This window comes from Nuphar pumila, chromosome 13 (assembly GCF_984573655.1).
Source record: "Nuphar pumila chromosome 13, dmNupPumi1.hap1.1, whole genome shotgun sequence".
Lineage (NCBI taxonomy): Eukaryota > Viridiplantae > Streptophyta > Magnoliopsida > Nymphaeales > Nymphaeaceae > Nuphar > Nuphar pumila.
In genome coordinates this window covers 82,262,126-82,284,924 of record NC_143261.1, presented here as the reverse complement: position 1 = coordinate 82,284,924, position 22,799 = coordinate 82,262,126, and the positions used below count along the sequence as shown (strand labels likewise).

The following is a 22,799-nucleotide window of genomic DNA, read 5'->3' as shown; positions in this document are numbered from 1 at the left end:
AGTCTGATTCCACCTGGGTTTGAACCAAACCCGATCTGTTGACACCCCTATCTAGGATGTCTTAGCCTTTGATGTCATAAAAATATACATATTTTGTGCATTATAACAAAAATTATTTTTTGAGATAATCAATTGATTCATGTAGTAGATCACTTTCTCTATGGTCATCTCCAAACTGCTTACCAGACTGCAGATCATACACCAAACATTGGTTTGATGAGGATATACTACAATCATAGTCGGCTATTTGAGAAACAGAGATAAGGTTTAAATTAAGTTTTGAAACAAATATAACTTTAAGAATAGAAAAGTATAAAAATATTTTGAAAATTTTGATTGCTTTTATGTTTAGAGAGAAACCATCGACAATAAAAACATTAAATCTATTTGAATTAGTCCTACAATCATAAAGTAAAGAGTTATTAAAAATCATGTGAAAAGAGTACCAAAATCCAAGAGCCAACAAATTTCACCAGGAAGTCGAGAAGAAGAAACCACGATACCTATGATTCAAGAAAATGAGCCTTTGAGAAGCACTTGTTGAGCTTCCACCACTTGGGACAATGTCATGGTTTTAATAGACTTGAAATATCCATTGGTTTCTTTCTTGTCTTCTTGAAATGCATCTATGGTTACCATCATTTTTTCATTTCTTTTAAATTTGGGATAATAGGATTTAATGTGCCTCAGTTATCCACAATTGTAATATAATATTCTTTCTCTCATCATCATTTTGTTGCCTTCCAATGTTAGGCTTGGTGAAGTGGGGAGGCTTATATGCATTTATATTGGTGCCGGGTTTAAAAACAGCCTACACATTATTCTTGGCCTCTTTAGGTTCGGCCATAGTCTTTAATCTAGTTTCTTTCATGTATACTTTGGCTAAGACCTCATGTAAAGGTGAAATCTTCTTGCGGTGGATGAACGTGATCCATATTTGTCCATACTCGGGTCTAAAATCCTTTATGAATTAAAAAAATTACTCTTCAGGGATTTGGTTTTTTCTTTGAAGAGCACCACTGAAGGTATCCCATACGGGCTCCATTTTAACCATTTGGTCTCATCTTTTGAGAGTTCTATAATACTTTCTAATGGTCTTATCTCATTGTTTACAATTGAGGATACGATCACCCAAATCTTATTTGTGTGCAACATCCTTTTGTTTGTAAGTTTTCTTGAGGAACACCCATGCTTCATCAGCTCTTTTAAACTCGAGAATGTTGGCACATGATTTTTCATGCATACTTATGAAAAGGGAAAAAACTTTGGCATGCCCAACTTTTCATTCTTTGTAAATCTTCTTATAATCCAAAAGAGTTTTTTCTCTCTCGCTTTTCTTTAAGGGTTTCTTCATATTGAACCATCAACATATTGCTACAACTCATTTCCAACTATAATCCTCTTCATTGCAGCGGCCCAAATGTTATAATTGGACTCATCAAATTTGATGGAGAACCATCATAATTTATTTGTGGACCATAGAGAAAAAAAAATAGAGAAGCAAAAGAAGATAGGATGTTGATGCTATGCTTCCCAATGCAATGATCTCTCAAACTTACGAACCACCACATTTTTCTCGATATCATGAAAATACAACTCGAGAGCTCCAAAGCTCTAATATCATGTAACAAAATATAAAAGTGCACAAATAGGTGCCCCAAAGAGCTTACAAAGTTATAAGAGTGTGCACAAAACAAAAGAGCCTTACAAAGTTACAAGAGTTTACGAAACAAGAGTCGTTTATGGGCCAAAGAATATCACAAAGCCCTTATGGGCAATAAACATCGCATAAAAAATTAAAATATATTGATAGTAAAAATGCTTGAGACAAGCATACAGCATATGTGCCCATATATATAGGCAGCTTACAACTGAACTAGTTTGACTAGACATTAGACTAGCCTAACAGCTAGTTGAGCTAGTCCCAACGGTCAAAACAAATAAAAATAAAAAAAATAAAAGAAAAAAAGAAAAATACAAATGTGCCAGCCTATTACAAACAATTAAAATGACCAAATTACTCTTAAATGATATAAAGTCATTACATATATAGAAATGACCAAAAATAAATATATGCATACCACAGTTGTTAGTTGAGGAAACAAGAGCCAAAAGCCATTCAAGAAGTGAGGCACTTTTAAAATTTTAGGAAGCGAAAAGTGCGAGATGACTTACAAGCGAACTGAAAATCATCTGAAAAGCAAAAAGTAAAGTAAAACTGAGAGACAACCTAGGATTCGAGTGAAAAACAAATAAGAATCGATTTTTCTTGATATTGAGAAAAAAAAAATTGTTAAAGGCTCCAAGCCTCCCCCCAAAAAAGAAAATTCACTTCTTGATATTGAGAAGCGAGTGTGGGCTTCCCTATAATGGAAAACACGCTTTCCATTTAAAATGATTGCTTCCCCGTGCGTTTCAGAAGTGACATGTTTCACATTTTCGAAACGCAGAGAGGTGCGCTTCAAGTGCTATAGTGTTTCCAGTAACCCTGATATATATATATATATATATATATATATATATATATATATATATATATATAACAGAGGGCACCTACCTATATGAATAACCCATTTTGAAACGGGGAAGATACAAGTATGGTTCAGATCAAATACAACTTCTTTGCAGGCCATGATCATGTTCAGATTATGCTGATCCACCTGCAGGCTGCAAATAAGTTGGCTGCTAGCCAAGATGAAATACCATTCAGATTTCCACCAAAAATTCTGGCAGTCAAAATATTTATGACCCCTAACCGGAAGACTAAAGGAATGAAGATGATGAGAAATGGAGAAAAATACTTTTTCAATTTTAAGGATACAACAAAGATCTAGAGATGGCAACAAATGGAAAATATACACACGAAATTGAGACCATATATATCGTGTGAAAGTTACAATACACTTCAGCTGAAAGCACACACCAGGGTTTACAGAACAAGGAAGAATAACATGCTGACCATGAGAACAAGCATAAGGCTAGAGCCATAAACAATGGATACACCATTAGGAGTCGGATGAACATCCTGTGTGTAGGTCACATTGCAAATTAAGCCGAATTTATCATCTCTGCACTCGTTTGCAAACAACCCCGGCGGGTAATTCCCTGCAAGGTTTATGTAGTTAAACATTATGGATGCGCAGTTGTTTGTCAGATCATTGAGTTGTTCCCTATAGGGGCATGCAAATTGCTTGAAAGCATTGCAACAGGGGCCTGATGCGTATCGTGGTCCTTTACACTGGCTAGTGATGATAGTGTAATTCTTGAATTGAAAGTCCTTGGGGCAATCTGCAATGAGGGAAGAGGAAGGAACAAAAAAGACTGTGAAAATTGTGTACCACTGCCAGTTTTTTAGGACAATCAGATAATAAAGAATCTCTGTTAATAGGAGCAAAGTCTTCAATTGTTATTTTGAACTTCAGAAAAATAAAAAAATTACAAAGTAAATATATACTTTCAAAATGTAGAAAACTGGCAGGGCAGCATCTGAACATGATTGGAGTAAGGGTTCAACCTGGAGCTATCAATTATTTAGATATTTCACCATTTTCTGTGTCACACTATACAATGACAAGAAAATTGAAATAGTACCAGGAATGCGGAGGCATGTTGAACTACTAAGCAACTTTCAGAGGAAACAAGTAAACCAGGATTAGCATAATAAAGTATACAGATGCATTGTAATTTACCGTCTTAAAAGGTCATGGTTGCCAATTAAAAACAAAGAGGTAAAAACAAGAAAGTCTATTAGAAGCATAATAAAGTCAGCAGATCCATGTTAATTTATCCTTAGTGGAAAGCATAATCTCTCTCTCTCTCTCTCTGCAAATGACGTTTTACCATCAAGCTGCTGAATTACTCTGGGTCTAGACTATGCCACTTACAAAAACATTCTTGAGAATCAGTTTCAAGCCACATTCATGAACTGAATTCTATTTAGAATTACATTTAGTTAGATATCATATGGCAGATCCACCATTAAGAGAAGGCCTTTTGCTTTCCTCTCGGCACACCACACTGACTCCAATCAACTGAAATCTGCTCCAGATTCAACTTTGTACACATACAATCAATAGCATAAACTTAATTTCCTATCCATAAACAATGCAATTTGATGAAGCAAATACAACAGTGTTGGACAAAGTTTGGTACTGGCAACAAAGGGTGGGAGAGAGAGAGAGAGGGTCCTGCAATAACTCACAGAAAATATGAAGCTTACTCCAGATCTATGTCACACAGACACTTCAGTTGTCATGTGTTTCCATGTCGACATGGTGGCATGACACAACACTGGACAAGATACCGAATACACCATAACACTTCATGGACAGTCAAACTTGGGTAGGATACGGTCAACCCCATGTCCATAACTTTATTTATTTCTTTTGCGTTCTTGATTGTTACTTTTGTATTCATTTGTCTTTTTTATTTAAAATTTTCCATTGACTATATTTCACTTTCTAACCTACATTTATTTTTTGATGTTTTTTATCATAACGATTGTGAATTGCTGCTGAAGAATTTGCTCTTACAATGATATTCATGTTTTATGGATTTTCATTAACAATCCTAAATGTGAGCACGTGTGTGTGTGTGTGTGTGTCGGCTACATCTCGGCGAAGAAGCTATTTCTCACGATATTATAGGTTTGGTGATAAATCTCAGGAAAATCTCGAGAAAATCTTGGGGATAAAAAAAGTAAAAATATATATATAAATAATGAAAATAAATAAGAAAATGTCATGTTTAGATAATAAAATACATATTTAATAAAAAATAAGTGAAAATGCAAAATAAAGAAGATAAACACATTTTAGATGTAAAAAGTAATAAAAACAGTAACAATAATTGATAATATCTTGATATTTTGGATGTTTTACCTATAATTTCGTTTGCTGAAAATATAGCAATAATATCACGATATTGTAAAAATATCATCAATATTTGTGACTGATATATATAGGGAAAGTATTTTGTATCCTCGTGGGTAAGGAACTCCGCATGATCAAAATAGTAGGAATCGACACATGGATAATATTTTTTGACCTAAAAATATGGTTTTTATGAGGGTTGAAAATTTAGTACACTGTATGCCATTATTTTTTAAGCCCTGCAAAATCGTAATTACATACATGTTGGAATAACATGATCCAAGCACCGATTTCTGCTAACCCAAACATGTAGGTCACATCTGGAGGGTCAGATGTGAAAAACATCAAAAACTAAAACTATTACAGTTCTTTACTAGGGGATTCCTTACCCAAGAAGGGAACAAACATTATCCACCCCCACCCCGCGACATTGTGGGCCATTAATTTTGAAGCCTTCCAAAAGCCTCCCCACATATTCGGACAACTCAAACAGCCGATTCCCATATAGATTCAAGAAAAACAAGAAAAAGAATGAAAAAAACCAATGATGGCCTCGCTCATTTGGTAGGAGCAGCTTGTGCACATCACCTAGTAAAAGGGTGTAGCAAGTTGATAACCCATGGGTATAGTTTGTTGAATGGGCACCGTGACAATTTTATCTTTATCTTTGATAATATATATATATATATATATATATATATATATATATATATATATATATATATATATAGGGAGAGAGTAGGGGGTAGCTGCCTATTCTGATCCGTTCCTACTGCCAGCCTACCGGGCTTCTAAAGGTTTTTTTTTCATGTTTTTCTCAAATCTGACTGGATAGATGTGTTCGGCATGCTTGATTTTATAGGAATTAACTCTTGGATCGTCCTAATTCCGACACGTGGATAGGTTTTTATAACGTTTGAAAATCAATAGTGTACAATTTTCATAAATATTCAAGCTGATAAATTCAATTTTTTTTCATCGAAAAAACATGATCCAGGTGTCATTTTTTAGCAAATTGACCATGTCAAACGCATCTGCGAGGTCAGATTAAGGAAAAACACTCTGACAACCCCCGTTTTCTCACAGTAGGCTGCTAATTTTGGTAGACACCTCTATATCTCTCTTGGATCATCGGATTCCAACATGTGAGCAGATTTTTACAGGTTTGAAAATCAGCTACATGAAACTTTCATAAATATTCAAGGCCTAAAATGTTATAGTTTTCATTGAAACAACACGATCAAAGTATCAATTCAGTTCACCCCTACTTTCTGTGTGTGTGTGTGTATATATATATATAATTTATTTATCATGGCCATGCCCCCTTTATCCTAAGTGCATAAAACTTGGTGAGGTACCAAGCATGTCCACATCGTGTTCCACACCCTAATCCTTGTCTATGTGACATAGCTCCAGATAGGATGTTTGAATTATTTAGCATGTGCGTAAGGGACACATGAGGATGCATAGAATGTCGCATTTAAATACATGGTTACATTTGTTCTCCAACTTTCTTGATGGGAATATTAATTTCTTACGCATGGTTTATCATGGATTCATGGTTCACCAAGGCATTGCCAAGTACACGTCCCTCTAATCAAAGGATCCTATTACAATCTACAGCACTCTCTGGGCACCAAAGGTAACCCAGAGACCCAAAAGCCTCATAACAGATACACTTACATCTACTTCTCTCTCTTCTGGCACATACTCTTCATTATGTGATCTCAAATCTTATTTACATCATTTCTAGAACCTTTTTTGTCAAAATAACCAATGGAGTCAGTCTCAGCAAGGCATGGAAAGCAGTTGACCATTATCATGGCAGAAGACATTGAATAAGAGACAGTGGGTGATGCTGAGATCCAATACACAGCCAACTGAAGCCCATGGTCAAAGTGGAGATGCCAAATGATCAGCACCTCCACTCAGACCAATTTCTGGGCCGTCATTCCTTTGTAAACTCTCTCTTCTTTGGTTTTCCTGTATGGAGGCAGCGCATGGCATGAAGGCCTAGCTTATTGTTAGAACCTCTAATCTGTTAGAACCACCACCGGGATATCCGAATTTGATGGTTCGGAAGAAGGCCCGGAAGATAGGATCGAATTTGAAATGATCGGGTACTTCAATTTGAGCCCGACAGACTCAAGAAGATCGAACCTGATATTTTTGGATCGTGTGACCTTAGGAGCACGTGTCAGGGGTGTTGAACCCTGCTGGACATGGTAGGGAAGAGGTCTAAGGGTAACCGTGGTTGCGGATTGGAAATAAATGGAAAAACAGGGTTATTCAGCTAAACCGGGTAGGTGCTGTTTTGATGGGTAAGCGATTCAGGTGTAGTTTTGGTCCAGATCTGAGATGCTCTGGTTCAAGGGTTCTAAGGTCACCTAGGGATGTGTGAGAAGGTCCGAGACAGGTCTTAGACACAGGGATAAGCTGTTGGAGATTAGGGGTTATCGGTTTAGGCAATTCAGGCGTTTCGAGCACCTGGCGGAATGCGGTTTTGGGTTTCGGAACCTAGGAAGTTAACGAAAGCTAAACTAAGGCTAACAGAAGGTTGGTAGAGGTATCTGGAAGGTATGTAGTAGGCTGAGATGATGTTTTCATCATCTGGAATGTGTACACACGATTTGTAACGAAGAAAGTCCGTTCGGCTCATTAAAAGAGCAAAATGTACGATCCGGGCTTCGGGTGAAACTTTTATTGGAAGATCAAAGAGCCGTGAAAGAGGAGAGAGAGAATAGAGAGAAGAGAAAGAGAAGAGAGAAAGAGGGAGACAGCTAGAGAGAGAGAGAGATAGAGGGGGATGTGAGGAAAACTCCATTCAATTCATGATGCTAATGAGCTCCCCCTTATATAGAGGGGGTTGGGGTTGGGGTTGGGGTTGACTCCTATCTAAGCTATACTTCATCTACAACAACAACTACGCCTTCATCCCAAAACAATTGGGGTCGGCGATATGAACCAAAAAAGAAAATCATTCTGGGTTTTCCACATGAATCCTTCTCCTCCAATCATTTTTATCCAATGCCATGTCCTTGGTGAGGTTCAAAGCATTCATATCCTTTCTTATCATCTTCATCCAAGTCTTCCTAGGCCTACCCCGACCTCTTTTAACTAATATATTTTCCCATTTCTCCATCCTTCTAACTGGAGCATCATTAGGCCTTCGCCAAATATGTCCAAACCACCGTAAACGATTCTCTCTCATCTTATTTTCAATGAGTGCAACGCCTACCTTCTTACGTATCTCCTCGTTCCGAATCTTATCATTTATTGTATTTCCACACATCCATCTAAGCATACGCATCTCAACTACACTCATTTTTTGAATATGATGTCTCTTGGCAGCCCAACATTTTGTACCATATAGCAAAGCGGGCCTAATAGTCGTCCTATAAAACTTTCCCTTCAACCGCAATGGCATTCTACGATCGCACAACACTTCAGTTGCACTTTTCCATTTCATCCACCCAACCTTTATCCTATGATTTACATTTCCATCAATTTCTCCATACTTTTGAATGATAGATCCCAAATATTTGAAACAATCATCCACTGGTATTTCTTGCTCACCAAGCTTCACTACACTCCCATCACTACTTCGTTGCTTACTAAACCGACATTCCATATATTTTGTCTTACTTTTACTCAACTTAAAACCTCTTGCTTTCAATGTTTGTCTCCACAATTCTAACTTAGCAATAACCTCAGCTCTAGACTCATCATTCAAAACAATATCATCAGCAAACAACATACATCATAATACATTTTCTTGAATTGATCTCGTAAGCTCATCGATCACTATAGCAAATAGGAAAGGGCTTAATGCAAATCCTTGATGTAACCCAACCGTTATAGGAAAATTGGTTGTCACCCCTCCACAAGTGCGGACATTAGTTACTACTCCTTCGTACATATCTTTAATTATACTAATGTACTTGAGAAAAACACCTTTCTTCATCATTGTCCACCAGAGAACATCCCTAGGTACTCTATCGTATGCCTTCTTCAAATCAATAAAAACCATATGCAAATCTTTGTTCCTCTCTCTATATCTCTCAATAAGTTGTCTAAGAAGATGTATAGCTTCCATAGTTGATCTTCCAGGCATAAAACCAAATTGATTCTCCGATATCATGACAACCTTCCTCAACCTAGACTCAATCACCCTCTCCCAAAGTTTCATAGTATGACTCATGAGTTTTATACCACGATAGTTTGTGCAATCTTGTATATCACCCTTATTCTTATATAGAGGCACCAAAGTACTCTTCCTCCACTCATTAGGCATCTTATTTGTCCGCTAAATCTTGTTAAAAAGATTTGTCAACCATTCTAAACATTTCTCTCCCAAGCATTTCCAAGCCTCGATAGGTATACCATCTGGGCCAACTGCCCTTCTTGATTTCATTTTCTTTAAAGCCTCTGCAATTTCTTTCTTTTGAATCTTGCACATGAAGTCACGATTCATCTCATGAAAAGGAATAGAGAAGTCTCCAAGATCCTGAGCATGACTTTCATTGAATAGCTTATCAAAATAATCTTTCCATCTCTCCTTTATCTCCTCATCTTTGACTAAAACCCTTTGCGTTTCATTTTTGATACATCTAACCATACCCAGATCCCTCAATTTTCTATCTCTCATCTTTGCAAGCCTATAAATATCCTTCTCGCCCTCTTTGGTATCCAACTTATCATAAACCTCCTTATATACCTTATCCATCGCGTTTCAAACTACTTTTTTAGCTTCCTTCTTTGCCATCATATATTTCTCCAAATTCTTATTATCACGACTCTTACTTAGATTTCTATAACACTCTCTTTTAACCTTAATAGCTAATTTGACATCCTCGTTCCACCATGATGTATCCTTACCTAGCGGTGCACCGCCTTTAAACTCACCCAATACCTCCTTTACCACCTTTCTCATGCCACCCGCTATCTTATTCCACATTGATTCTGAATCATCCTCGAGACATCAATCAGCTTCCTTAACTACTTGCTTTATAAACATTCCTTGTTTAGCTCCTTTTAGTGCCCACCACTTAATTCTAGGATCTATCCTATGTCTATCCCTTTTGCGGCATTGTCTAATTCTAAGATCTAAAATTAAGACTCTATGTTGTGTAGCTACACTTTCTCCCGGTATAACCTTACAATCGATGCAACAACCCCTATCTCTCTTTCCAAGTAGGAAAAAATTTATCTGACTCGTATTAACCCTACTTTTAAATGTTACTAGGTGAGACTCCCTCTTCCTAAACCATACTTCATCTAAGTAAGAAAAATTAAAAAATCATCTAGACTAGGACTCCTTTTAAATAAATACTCCACACTAACTAATTAACTAAAACAATTAAGGACTCTTAATTAAATCTATGACGTCCTTGGAGCTTTCTGGATTCATGCCCCCATCGATGGGCATCCCTCAACTAATGGGCTTGCTCCTTGGAGGCGCCACGCGTACGACTTCTACTCTTTTGATTGGAGTTCTGATTCAATTATTCTTCTCTTAATTAGAGAAGCCTCTAGAACTGCCACATCACTATCCTGGGCCCCACTCATGGTTGGTCAACCCTCATGGGTTTTTGTAGGTGTCGCCTGGTTCCTAGCTATTAGATCTAAATATCCTGACATAATTTGGACCGTAACAGATCCACCTCGCTTTAATGTACCTTGTCCCCAAGGTCCAAACTTTGAGAAGTTCTTTTCAGATCAAACTCCCATTCCCATGTGGCAGTGTCCTTGCCCCATCGTCCCACTCTATAAGATGCTTTCACATCATACGATCGTACTTGCAGAATCTCTTGGTCTTCAGAATTTTAGTGAGCTGGGGCTCTCTATCCTCATCATGGAGAGCTTCTACTATTGCAGGCGTCTCTCTATGGAATGACTTGAGAGGAGAGATGTGGAAGACGAGATGAATCTTTATCTCTGTTGGGAGTATCAAACAATAAGCCAACTTTCCTACCTGTTTTTTCACTCGGTATGGTCCATGATACTTAGGTATGAGCCTATGGTAGTCTTGGCCCAAGAGAGTCTTCTGTCCTCTAGGCCTGTGTTTTAGCCACACTTAGTCTCCCACCTAGAATGTTCAGTCAGTCCGACCTTTATCGTAGATCTGCTTCATGTGTTGTTGAGCCTTTGTGATGTTTTGCTTCAGTGTGGCCAGTATCTCATCTCTCCCCTTTAGGGCCTGATCTACCTCGGGAGATGTCGCACTCATGTTTGTATGCGACCACAGACAGAGGTGAAAACTCATACAATGCCTCGAACTGAGTCATCTTGATGGTCAAGTGATGACTTGCGTTGTACACATACTTTGCCCATGGCAAATAGTGGTATCACTTGTTCGAACAGTCTCCCACGAAGCAACGAAGATAAAGTCTCTACTGCCTTGTTCACAATCTGTATCTGTGCGTATGTCTGCGGGTGGTGAGCGGTACTACAATTCAATTTTGTCCCACTAAGCTTGAAGTAGGCGGTCTAAAATTGACTCAAGAATATTGAGTCTCGATCTCTCACAATACTCCTTGGCATTCCGTGGAGTTTCATTATGTGGCTCACAAATTGCTTCACCAACTCGATCGGGTACTCTCACAACAACCCAATGAAGTGAGCGTATTTGAGGAACCTGTCCACCACTGTCATCATGACCTCTTTTCGATCACGTGATGGTAGGGCTTCTATGAATTCCATAGAGATATCTTGTCCCGCTCGCTCAAGAATCCGTAGTGGCTGCAACAACCTATGCGGTTTCATTGCCTCATATTTATTGGCTTGAGACACTATTCATTGGCGTACATATTCACGGACACAAGTTTTCATGCCCAACCAATAAAGGAGGGCCTTCAACCTTTGGTACGTCTTGGACACACCCTCCTCTCCACCACTATGTGTGTCATGCACCTCGTGCAACAATTCCCAAATCATGTCGCTTTCCAACGGTAGGTAGATTTGTCCCTTGTAAAACAAGATCCCACCTCTAATCGTGTGGTTAGGGTGACTATCCAGATTCATACCAAATTCACTCAAAATTTTATGAATCTCACTATGGCCCGTTTGGGCATTACATGGTTTACCCCATACATTACATTCAATTGTGGCAAGTGTTTGCAAAAGCAGTGTTTCTTTGAATAAGCGAGAAAGAGTATCAACCGCATTTTTTTCCATGCCGTTTTTGTATTGGACCTCGAAGTCATACCCATGAGCTTCGCGACCCACCTTTGTTGGCTGACGGTAGTGATACGTTGCCCCAACAAGTACTTGAGGCTTTAGTGGTCGGTTTACACAATAAACTTGCGTCCAAGGAGGTAGGGGTTTCACTTTTCCACCGCAAGAACCGTAGCAAGCATTTCCTTGTCGTAGGCAGACAAGGCACGACTCCAGTTGGGCAAGGCCTTGCTAACGAATGCAATGGGGTGTTTCTCTTACGAGAGGACAACACCTACTCCACTGTTACATGTGTCCGCCTCTACCACAAAGACCTTGAAAAAATCTAACAAAGCAAGAACGAAAGATTGGCACATGGCTTCTTTTAATCTTTTGAAAGCTTTGGTAGCTCTATCGGTCCATACGAAGTTATCCTTCTTCAAGAGAGTGGTGAAGAGCCAAGCTATGAGACCATAGTCTCTCATAAATCTCTGGTAGTACCCGATCAGCCTGAGGATACCCCGAAGTGCACGGTTTGTGGCTTGGGCCACACTTGCATCGCGTCTAGCTTTTTTGTATTGGCCCGGATGCCTTGACCGAAGACAATATGGCCAAGATAGCTCATATCTCTTATCCAAAGAGGCACTTGGACAATTTGGCATACAAGTGATGCTCCCGTAGGGTGTTCAAAATCACACGCACATATTGCATATGTGCGTCCCAAGAACGACTATACACCAATATATCGTCGAAGAAAACAAACATAAACTTTCATAGCATGGATTTGAAAACGTCATTCATAATAGCTTGGAAAGTTGCAGGTGCATTGGTCAACCCAAAAGGCATGACTAGGAACTCATAGCGACCCTCATGAGTTCTAAAAGCCTTCTTGTGGATGTCGTCATGGGCCATACGCACTTGGTGGTACCCCAAACGAAGATCTAGCTTGGTGAAATAAGCGGTAACGTACAATTCGTCAAATAGTTCCTCGATGACCGGGATCAAGAACTTGTCCTTCATGATGATATCATTCAAGGCCCTGTAGTTGACATAAAACCTCCATGTGCCAACCTTCTTCATCATCAAGAGTACTGGTGAGGAGAAAGGACTCACACTAGGATGGATGATTCCTTGGCCCAACATCTCTCCAACGAGTTTTCAATCTCATCCTTTTTAGAGTGAGCGTACCGAAAGGGCCGCACGTTCAAGAGTCTCATTCCCTCCTTCAAGTAGGAGGTCTAATGGCAACAAGTCTCACCTCCCGTCCGTCCTTCCGGAAAGACATCTCCATATTGAAGAAATCTCATGCTACTTTTCTAAAAGTTCGTAACCAATGCATTCCAAGAACCACGTTTACACCATGAATAGGTAACACGTATAGGTCCACCACAAATTTAGCTCCTTGAAGATGCAAACACACATCGGGACAGATCTCTAAACACTTAGGTTTGTCTTGTTGCCAACTATAACATCAAAGGTAAGGTGCTCTTTGAATTTGTACCAAATTTTCAGAATTATGGTCTCACGAATGAAATTATGTGTGCTACCGGTATCGATGAGAACATTTACCTCTTTTAAGTTGAGACGGTCATGGATCCTCATAGAGTTGGGCGTAGAGACGCCCGAGAGTGCATGGTAGGAGATGTCATGCCTAAGATCCACCTCGCTACCAATCTCGTCCGGTGGCTCATCGTCTTTAGAGTTTGATTCTACCATTTGGAAGATGTGGCAGCAATTGCACGTGTGGCCCTTAATCCACTTCTCGTTGCAGTTGAAGCACAACCCCTTCTTGATGTGTTCCTCACATTGTGCTCTAGAGATGGGCTCTATCTTAGGGGCTGATGTAACGCCCCAAATTTCAACTTATAATTTTGAAAACATTTAGAAAAAACCTTTTAAAGTTTAGGATTTTGATCTTTCAAATCGTAAGCGGAAGCAATTTTCTTTTAGAGAGAAAAATAAGTTGACAATTATGGGCACGTTAGCTTACAAATCAATCTTACTTATAGAAAATAGCCAGGATGCCAACAGAAAGAGGGTGATCTCGAGCCATGTTACATCGTGTCATCGGCCGTCAGTAAAGTCCTACTTGTCACCTGCCCATGAAATAGGTCAGTTTCATAACAAACTGGCAGGTGCAAAAATAGACAATGTAGAATAAATAAAGTTATCATCACAAGATAAGCAATTTATTTCATTGAAAGCAGTAATAGCATTTGTAATTGCGAGAAATTAAATCTGAGCAACAAATGCAAAGAACATCTAAACTGAAGGAAAGAGACAACACAAAATGTAAACAACATTGTGTGTAGTTAACTAGTTACAAGTAAAGGGCAGGCCATCATCGGTCATATTCATCTATCTGTACGCATGCATGAAAATATCAATTGTTCGTATCTCAAGATTCAACTACTTTATTTAATTCATTCAAAGTCCTCGTGCAACTTTCTCCTACCTCGGGAGGTTGCGTCGTTGTGAGCGCCTACGAGTGTATGTGATGTAGGACACGGACTGCGGGGCACGAGCGGGATCCGTCGTGTGAACTGCAAACAAACAAACGTGATTAACACCCCGCAAGCGTTGACCAAGTTAGGGTTCGAACTTGCAACGTCCCAACAGAAGGTAACATGCACTAACTGCTCCTGCCAAACAAGCGGCACCCCTATTGATTCCACCAAAAAGAGAATCAGGCAGAGGCATCGCCCCTGCCTGCCAGAATCAAAGGTGGCAGGGGGCGAGCCCCTACCTACTGAAAATCGAGAGGTGACAGAGGATGAACCCCTGCCTGCCGACAACAGAAAGGGAAAGAGGGGTGAATGAGAGAGAGAGGAAGAAGGCACAATAGGGGGCAGCCAGCCTCCTGCCGACCTTCCGACAACCAGAGAGAGGGAGAAGGCGCAGCAGGGGGGCGTCGACCGCCTGCTGGCCTTCCGGCAAACAAAGGGAGAGGGAGGGCACGACAAGGTTGTCGGCCCTCCGGCAACAAGCATAGGAAGGAGGATGCGACAGAGACCATTGGCCTCCTGCCGACCCTCCGGCAGACCCAAACAGAGAGAGGAAAGGCTTGACAAGGGTCGTCAACCTTCTGCTGACCTTCCGGCATACCCAAGGGAAGGGCGCAACAGGGGGTCGTCGGCTCCCTGCCGACCGTCCGATGTACAACGAGAGAGAGGGGGGCCACGACAGGGGACTATCGGCCCTCTGGCGACACAAAGAGAAAAGGAGGGTGCGGTAGGGGGCCGCCAGCCTCCTGCTGACCCTCTGACAAACAGAGGAAGGATGGAAGAAGATGAAGAAACAAAAGAAGAGAAGAAGAGAGGGTAAGGAGGTTACCTGAGAGTCGGCAAGCGTCGGCGTCGGGCCTGGTTGCACGCAGGGATGTCGTCGGCGAAAATCAGGGAAGATTTGCAGAGAGGGGGCGACGTCGGCTATGCACGCCGGACAGAGCAGGGTCGCTGGCGGAGGTCGTGGCTTCCTTCACCGGAAAGATAAGGACGAGGGAGAGAGCGAGAGGGAGAGACGATGCAAGGAGGGTAACGGGGTAGCAGGGAGAGAGAAAGAGGTAGACAACGTCGGGAGGTCGTCAGTGCGGTCGTCCGTAGCTCTGGTCGTCGGCGGACGCAAGGAAAAAGGAGGAGAGATGCGCCTTCGATGGGAGCCCTCCCTCCCCTCATGCTCTTTTAAACGGGGGTCAGGGAGGAGCCTAACAGGGAAACCCCAAAGGGTTTCCTGTTTCGTCGCGTGGAGAGGAAAACGTAGAGGGGGGAAGTGCGGTGCAAGGGGGGAGAAGAGGGTCTGACCTGGCTCCGAATTTTTTTTCCTCGAAAAACATGGGCTTTACAGCTAATGTCACCTTGCTTGGATGAACTGGGCTTGTTTTAGCCTCCCAAGGAACGACCATGACTATTAATAGGCTGGTTCGACCTTCGTATGGCTTGGAGTCTCCTTTGCTTCTCCTCATGAAACTTAGCCACCCTATAGGCCTCCTCTGGACTCCTCACATCTGCAGCTAGGACCTCGATGCAGAGATCCTCCTACAGGCCACCAATATAAGACCCGAGCAAGGTCTCTTCGTCAACTTGGGGCAAATAAGTGCATAGATTTTCAAATTTCGCTTAGTACTCATCCAAGTTGCCCCGTTGCTTGAGATTTTTTATCTCCACATGGTGATTCGCCAATATCGTAGGCTCAAACCTCTCCATAACTCGGTCGACAAATATCTCCCAAAAGGGCTTCTCGTGTACGATGTTTAACCATCTGTACCATCATAAGGCACCACCTTCAAGGCAAGCAACAGCTTCGACAACACGGGACTCGGGGGTCACGTTGTGACAAATGAAGAAGTGCTTGAATTTGAAAACCCACTCTCACGTTCTCACCCAAAAAGGAAGGTACTTCGAAGTGAGGTTTCTTGTTCATACCTTGAATTGAACCGTGTGGTCCCTCTTGTCGTCCATCGGTGAATACGAAGCCTTGTGGGCTAGGTTGTGCCAGTATGTTGAGCATGAGCGTTTCAATGCATCTTACGAGGTCCGCCATCGTCCGCTCTATGTGCTCCAAGCGATTACCTTGTTCTATGCTCGCTTGGCGTTGCCAAAAGAGCCAGCTTTGTGTTTGCTCGGCAATCGCTAGAGCTTGCTTCGCATGCATGCGGATTTCTTTCGTCTTATCGTTGTTGGAGGGTGAAGGCTCCATTTGAAGGTCTTAGCTATGATACTAATCCGTTAGAACCTCCTGGATATCTGAATTTGATGGTTTGAAAGAAGGCTCGGAAGGTAGGTCCGAATTCGAAACAATCGAGTACTTCAATTTGAGCTTGACAAACTCGACTGTTTCGAATTCAAACCTGATATTTTTGAATTGTGAGACCTTAGGAGCACGTTTGAACCCTGCTGGACACGATAGGGAAGAGGTCTAAGGGTAACCGTGGTTGCAAATTGAAAAAAAAAATGAAAAAATAGGGTTATTCAGCTAAATCATGTAGGTGCAGTTTCAATCAGGTAAGCGATTTGAGTATAGTTTTGGTCCAGATCTGAGATGCTCTGGTCCAGGGGTTCTAGGGTCACCTAGGGATGTGTGAGAAGGTTTGAGACATGTCCTAAACACAAGGATAAGTTGTTGGAGATCAGGGGTTATCAGTTTAGGCAATTCAGGAGTTTCGGGTGCCTGACAAGATGCAATTTTAGGTTTCGGAACCTAGAGAGTTAACAAAAGCTAAACTAAGGCTATGGAAGGTTGGTAGAGGTAATTGGGAAGTTTGTAGTAGGCTGAGATGATGTTCCCCACATTCTGGAATGTGTACACACAATCAACAACAAAAAAAGGTCGTTTGGCTCACCGAAAGAGCAAAACGCACGAGCCGAGCTTCAGGTAAAGCATGGGCTTCAATGGAGGATTGAACGTCCCACCCAGAGGATCTAATATGCAGAGAGGTCCAGGGAGGAACAGAGAGCTGTGAGAGAGGAAAGGGAGAATAGAGAGAGAAGAGAGAGAAAGAGGGACGTTAGAGAGAGGGAAAGGGGGATGGCTAGAGAGAGAGAGATATGAGGAAAACTTCATTTAATTCATTAAGCTAATGAGATCTCCCAAACCTATTTATATAGAGGGGATTGGGGTCGAGTCCTATCTAAGTCATACTTCATCAAATTAAGAAAAATCAAAAACTCATCTAGACTAGGACTCCTTTTAAATAAAAACTCCACACTAATTAATTAACGAAAACAATTAAGGACTCTTAATTAAATCTATCCAACTATCTTCTAGAAAAGGGGAACGTCTCTGGAGCTTTTTGGATTCATGCCCCCACCTGTGGGGCCCCCTCAGCTAATGGGCTTGCTCCCTGGAGGAGCCACGTGTCTGGCTTCTCCTTTTCTTATTGGAGTTCTGATTCAGTTATTTTTCTCTTAATTAGAGAAGCCTCTAGAGCTGCTACGTCACTATCCTAGGCCCCCCTCATGGCTAGCCGAGCCTCATGGGTTTCTGTAGGTGCCGTTTGAATCCTGGCTATTGGATCTGGATCTCCTGACATAATCTGGACTGTAACACTTACGAAGGAGATGTTGACTGCTAGGTTATCAAAATACTCTTGATCAAGATTCAGATTACCACTCAGAAAGATGGAACATAACTGTCGATTAGAACGAAGGATACATTAAAAAAAGCACCTTATCTATCACTAGCCGCTTAATCTTGCTAAAGAAATAGCAAATGTTTTGGAAATCCTAAGGCAAAATCCCATGAGACAGATAATAGCTTGTGGTATGACATCATGCAGGCTGTTCTTGCTGGTTCAAGATCGATTGCTTATGCAATACATAAACTGCAGCACAGTCAATTTACTATTAGGATAAAAAAGCTATTCAAAAGGACATTTTATTAAGGACATTAAACTGTGGTCACTTGGGAGGACAAAACATAAAGCTGATCTAATCATCTGCAGGAGGTCGGCCAAGTAGTTCCAGCAGTTGACCACTGGGAAGGAACATGATACAGGAGTAGAGTCACCAAATATCTTCCCAGAGAAAAGGAAAAATTAACAGTCCATGTTGTTGAACCATTTGTCCTTCAAGTACTTAAAGCATACGGAACATGATGGCAACTTGCTCAGACATCAAAAAGTTGATCACACAGTAAATATAAAGTCAGAAAAGATGCAGATACAAGTGAAAAATGTTCAAAGGAGGCAACAATCCTGAACGTGAGACCATCTACTACTCATACAAGGCATGGGTCTATGAATTTGCACGATAACCTTGTTTTTCTAATGCATTTTATTATCAGTGTAGAAGCATGCAGGTTGAAATCGCGCATGCCAGAACACAATCTTGCAAGAAGTAGTTAACAAGCTCAAGTTGAAGACCAAAAACGTAGCAGTTGATGCAAAATAGGATGAAGTAAACAGTTGAGGATACAATGTTCCACCCCCATTTATGGTCTTTATTTCCCATAATGTTTGTTTTTAAGCCACATTTACATTGGAAAGTGTAACAAAGATGAAAGATCACATAGAATAACAAGTCAGGCAGAAAACTATGATTTGATTAAAGGAACAGAATATATAAAGGGAATGGAAAGGGAATGCTGCAAAAACCTGAGGTAGGTAATACACCAAAAATGAACAGTTTATAAAGATGAAGGTACTTTGAGAAAAAAAATATTAGGGATGAACTTTTTGCATGGGAAGAGGCAATTAGAAATAGAAAAATTTATAAAGTAGACTTCTTTGCAATATAATCAAATGTATCACATTCTAATAAGAAAAAAAGCTTGCTTTCCAGAAAAATAAGTGCAAACTTATTTTGGAACATACTAAGTCTAGCAACCTTTGCAGTATCATATAAATACATAGTTTCATAATTGGAGGTTGGTGCATCTACCTATGAATTACCACAAATGTTTTACCTCTAATGCTGTAACTGTACAATAAAACCATGACTAAATGTGACTTAAAAATTGCAAATCTACATTTTTTCAGAATTCACAAAGAAAAGCCTGCCTCAAAGGAAGCCCTTATTTCAAATAATGATTTTAGCAAGCCTAACTAGGTTCACTATACTTGAGAAATCAAGGAACTGTTCCCATAAAAAAACTACAGAAATTAAATTATCAGCAATCAGACTTTGAAATAATTATGCATGACCATAATATGATTCAATGCCCTGACACAAGAAAATATACTTCTAAATCTACCCATCCAACCTAAGCACTGACATTGCGATTGAAAGCAGATTGCAGAGACATGAGAATCACAAAGTCAGAGAGATAAATGTTCACCCTGTGTCACATGAAAACCTGCCATGGGACATATTTACCCAAAGTAGAAAATTTATAGCAGGCACAAAAAAAATTGTCCAATACCCTATGGATGGGAGCTTCTATAGTCTTCGAGAAAACATTCTCAGCACCACAAGTTCCACTTAGATCATGGTATGCAGATGTCACACCTAAGAAAAGACTTGTGCTAGGAGATTGGGGGTGTGGGGAGTGGTGAGATGTTGATCATGATGACAAGCATCAAAATCTGCATGCAACTAGAAATTTTAAGTTTTAAAGGTGTCAGTATGAATCACTTGGATACAGGGGACCGCAAGGCAGCACCCAGATCTATTCAACTCCCTGCATTCAAACACAGCCCTAACAAGAGACCTCTATGGCTTCAGCAATTCAAAGATCATTGCCTATGATGGAAAAGGATAACATATGTGCAGCAGCACAGGAAAATGTCTACGAATTAACAAAGTTTTGGTGGGGAATATAAAAACTTGTCAACATGATACCATATACCATGTTCTCCAAAAATTGCATACATGTGCGTGCATATATGTGCATGTCGTTTGCTTGTTTAAATTGGCAAAACCTAATCAAGCATTTGATCCTCCAACTAAATAATATTAACCCTCAACAAAAACATTATAAAAGCTTGATGAGTAAAGAGTACGCACTCTTTTCCACCTGAAGTAGTCCTCTACCAATTGTAAGGTGTGGTTCAAAGATGCAATCTGCAAATAAAAGATTTAGTGAAAAACGTGGACACCACCAAATCATGAAAATTGACCAAATTATCTCACTAACGCAAAAAGAAGAAAGACCATCATTCATATTATGAATCTGAAGGAGCTAATTATCAACTAAAAAAGATCAAACAGAAATCAATTAAGAAAAAAGAAGAAAAAAAGATAAGCATAAAGTTCACAGGGCATTGTTGGTGCTTGACATCGAGTGAATTCAAGTATCTCCATAGCTATGCCACAGAGATAGGTCATTCGGAGTCCTGCGTCCAAGAGACACAACCCACAGACACGCCATATGGCACGCTACGACACGTTGTTAATATATTTTATATTTTTAATGTTATTTGTGTTTTATTTTTTAATAGATATATTTTAAAATTATACGGGTTATACAGTATGTCACACGGACACTCCATTTTGCCCTCAGTACCAGTGTTGACGCACGTTGACACCTGGACACGCCATTTTACCCTCTGCACATACAAGTTTGTATTCAATTTATAATTTATAATTATATTTTCAGTTTATAACTTTATATTTACAATATATAATATATATTTTCAGTTTATAACTTTATAATTCTATAATATATAATATATATTTTAGATATAGCATATATATTTAGATTATATTCAGTTTATTTTGTATTTATGTGATATTTAATATATATATATATAGCCGTGTCACCGTACCCACATTTCCGTACCCGTACCCAGGTGACACAGGTTATATATTAAATATCAGGTAATTGCATCTCGGATCCGTATTGTATTTGTATCCATGTGACATAGTTCACGGTAGTTTAGATGATATATGCCCTAAGCCTGAAACAAGCCAACAAGAAAAGGAAAGAAGTGCCCAAGAGTCTGAAGAAACATGTGAACTTAAGATCAATGCACTTGCTTTAAATAAATGGGACGAATGAACATTCATGACCCCTCACTACAAAAAAAATTAGACTAAAATCGAAGGCATGTAGGTTGTTGAAAAGGAGAACTTTTTAGTTCAATAGTCGCCCAAAACGAGATTCCCTTTTTGTTCACGATCACAATTTTTTTTTCAAATTTCGCTCAAAGAAAGAGAAAAATGATTTTTCCTCATTTTATAGCACAGAATAAAAAGAAACAAATAAACAATCTAATACTCGAGATGTTGCCTAAAAAGAAACAGATTCATCCTGAAAATAGAAGAATTTGCTCTAAAACGACGCATCTAGGCTTAGTATCTCGGAGAGAGGACCAAGGCTATAAGAAAATCGCAATTAAAGCTAAGAATATGATCCAGGGTTTACATATAAAAACAAAAATTTATGTGTAAGAAATCTGAAGTTTCTTTTGGAAACCGTTCCGAGCAATAGAGAACGAAAAATGAGATTTTAAAGAAAGGAAAACAGGGTCCGTGGTTAAGATCCAAAAGAAACGAAACAATCGGGAACAAAAATAGAAGATTTTCCTAATTCATGTAGTACTTTCCAGATATAGAATGAGAAAACTAGCAACTGAAGTAAAAATGCCAAAAACGGCGGAGCTAGAGCCACTATCTTACGTGGAACTACCGCAAAAATCGGAAACTCGCTCGATAATGAGCTAATTTAAGCCAGAGAAAACCAAAATCCGTGGTTTTTAAAGGAAAAACACGATTACGCGTTGCGATCTCGAACCAGATGGATCGAAGCTTTGACGAAATCGCGATTTTACAAAACCACGACACGTTCGAAACCGGTAGACAAACGAAACCGGTGGCTTTGAAGAGGAAAGGGAAGATGTAGGGTTCAGAAATGCACCTGAGATGTATCCGGCGGCCGAGACGTCCATCAAGATGAAGAAGAAGAAAGAGGAAAGAGAGATCGCGGCGAAGCGACGCACCGAGGCCATCTCTGTGCGCAGAGAAAGGGAGACGTCGGAGCTCTCATCTCTCACCCCCTTCCGGAAGAGAAAAGAAGAGGCCGCCATAGAAGATCAGGTGGGGTTTGCATAAAATTCAGATATTGCAAGTAAGGTGTCCTGTGGCAAATATTCCCTGCTACATGATCGCCTAAAACTTATTTGTAATTAACATGAACACGAAATCTTCTTGCACCGTTGCACGTCATTAAGAGTGCGTGTCATGCTAACATGATACGACACTCTGACATGGACCTGACAAGTATAAATTTCAAAGTAGTTTTTTGAAACTTTGCAATAATACTTCAATAAAAATTCCATTTTTATATATCTTGAAATCACAAAAAATATTTTTACTGATTAAAATTTTTTTGTGTCGT

The 22,799-nt window shown here is 40.0% G+C and overlaps 1 protein-coding gene across 1 annotated transcript; it reads right to left on the bottom strand.

The window, feature by feature from the left end:
• Positions 1-2,856: 2,856 nt before the first annotated feature.
• LOC149818889 (GPI-anchored protein LLG1-like) lies at positions 2,857-22,543 on the bottom strand. Its single transcript, XM_089985774.1, has 3 exons — positions 22,320-22,543; positions 20,468-20,524; positions 2,857-3,288 (listed from the first exon to the last, which is right to left on the bottom strand). The coding sequence occupies exons 1-3, from the start codon at positions 22,486-22,488 to the stop codon at positions 2,930-2,932; spliced, it is 585 nt and encodes a 194-aa protein (XP_089841900.1). The 5' UTR covers positions 22,489-22,543; the 3' UTR covers positions 2,857-2,929.
• Between the last annotated feature and the right edge of the window lie 256 nt (positions 22,544-22,799).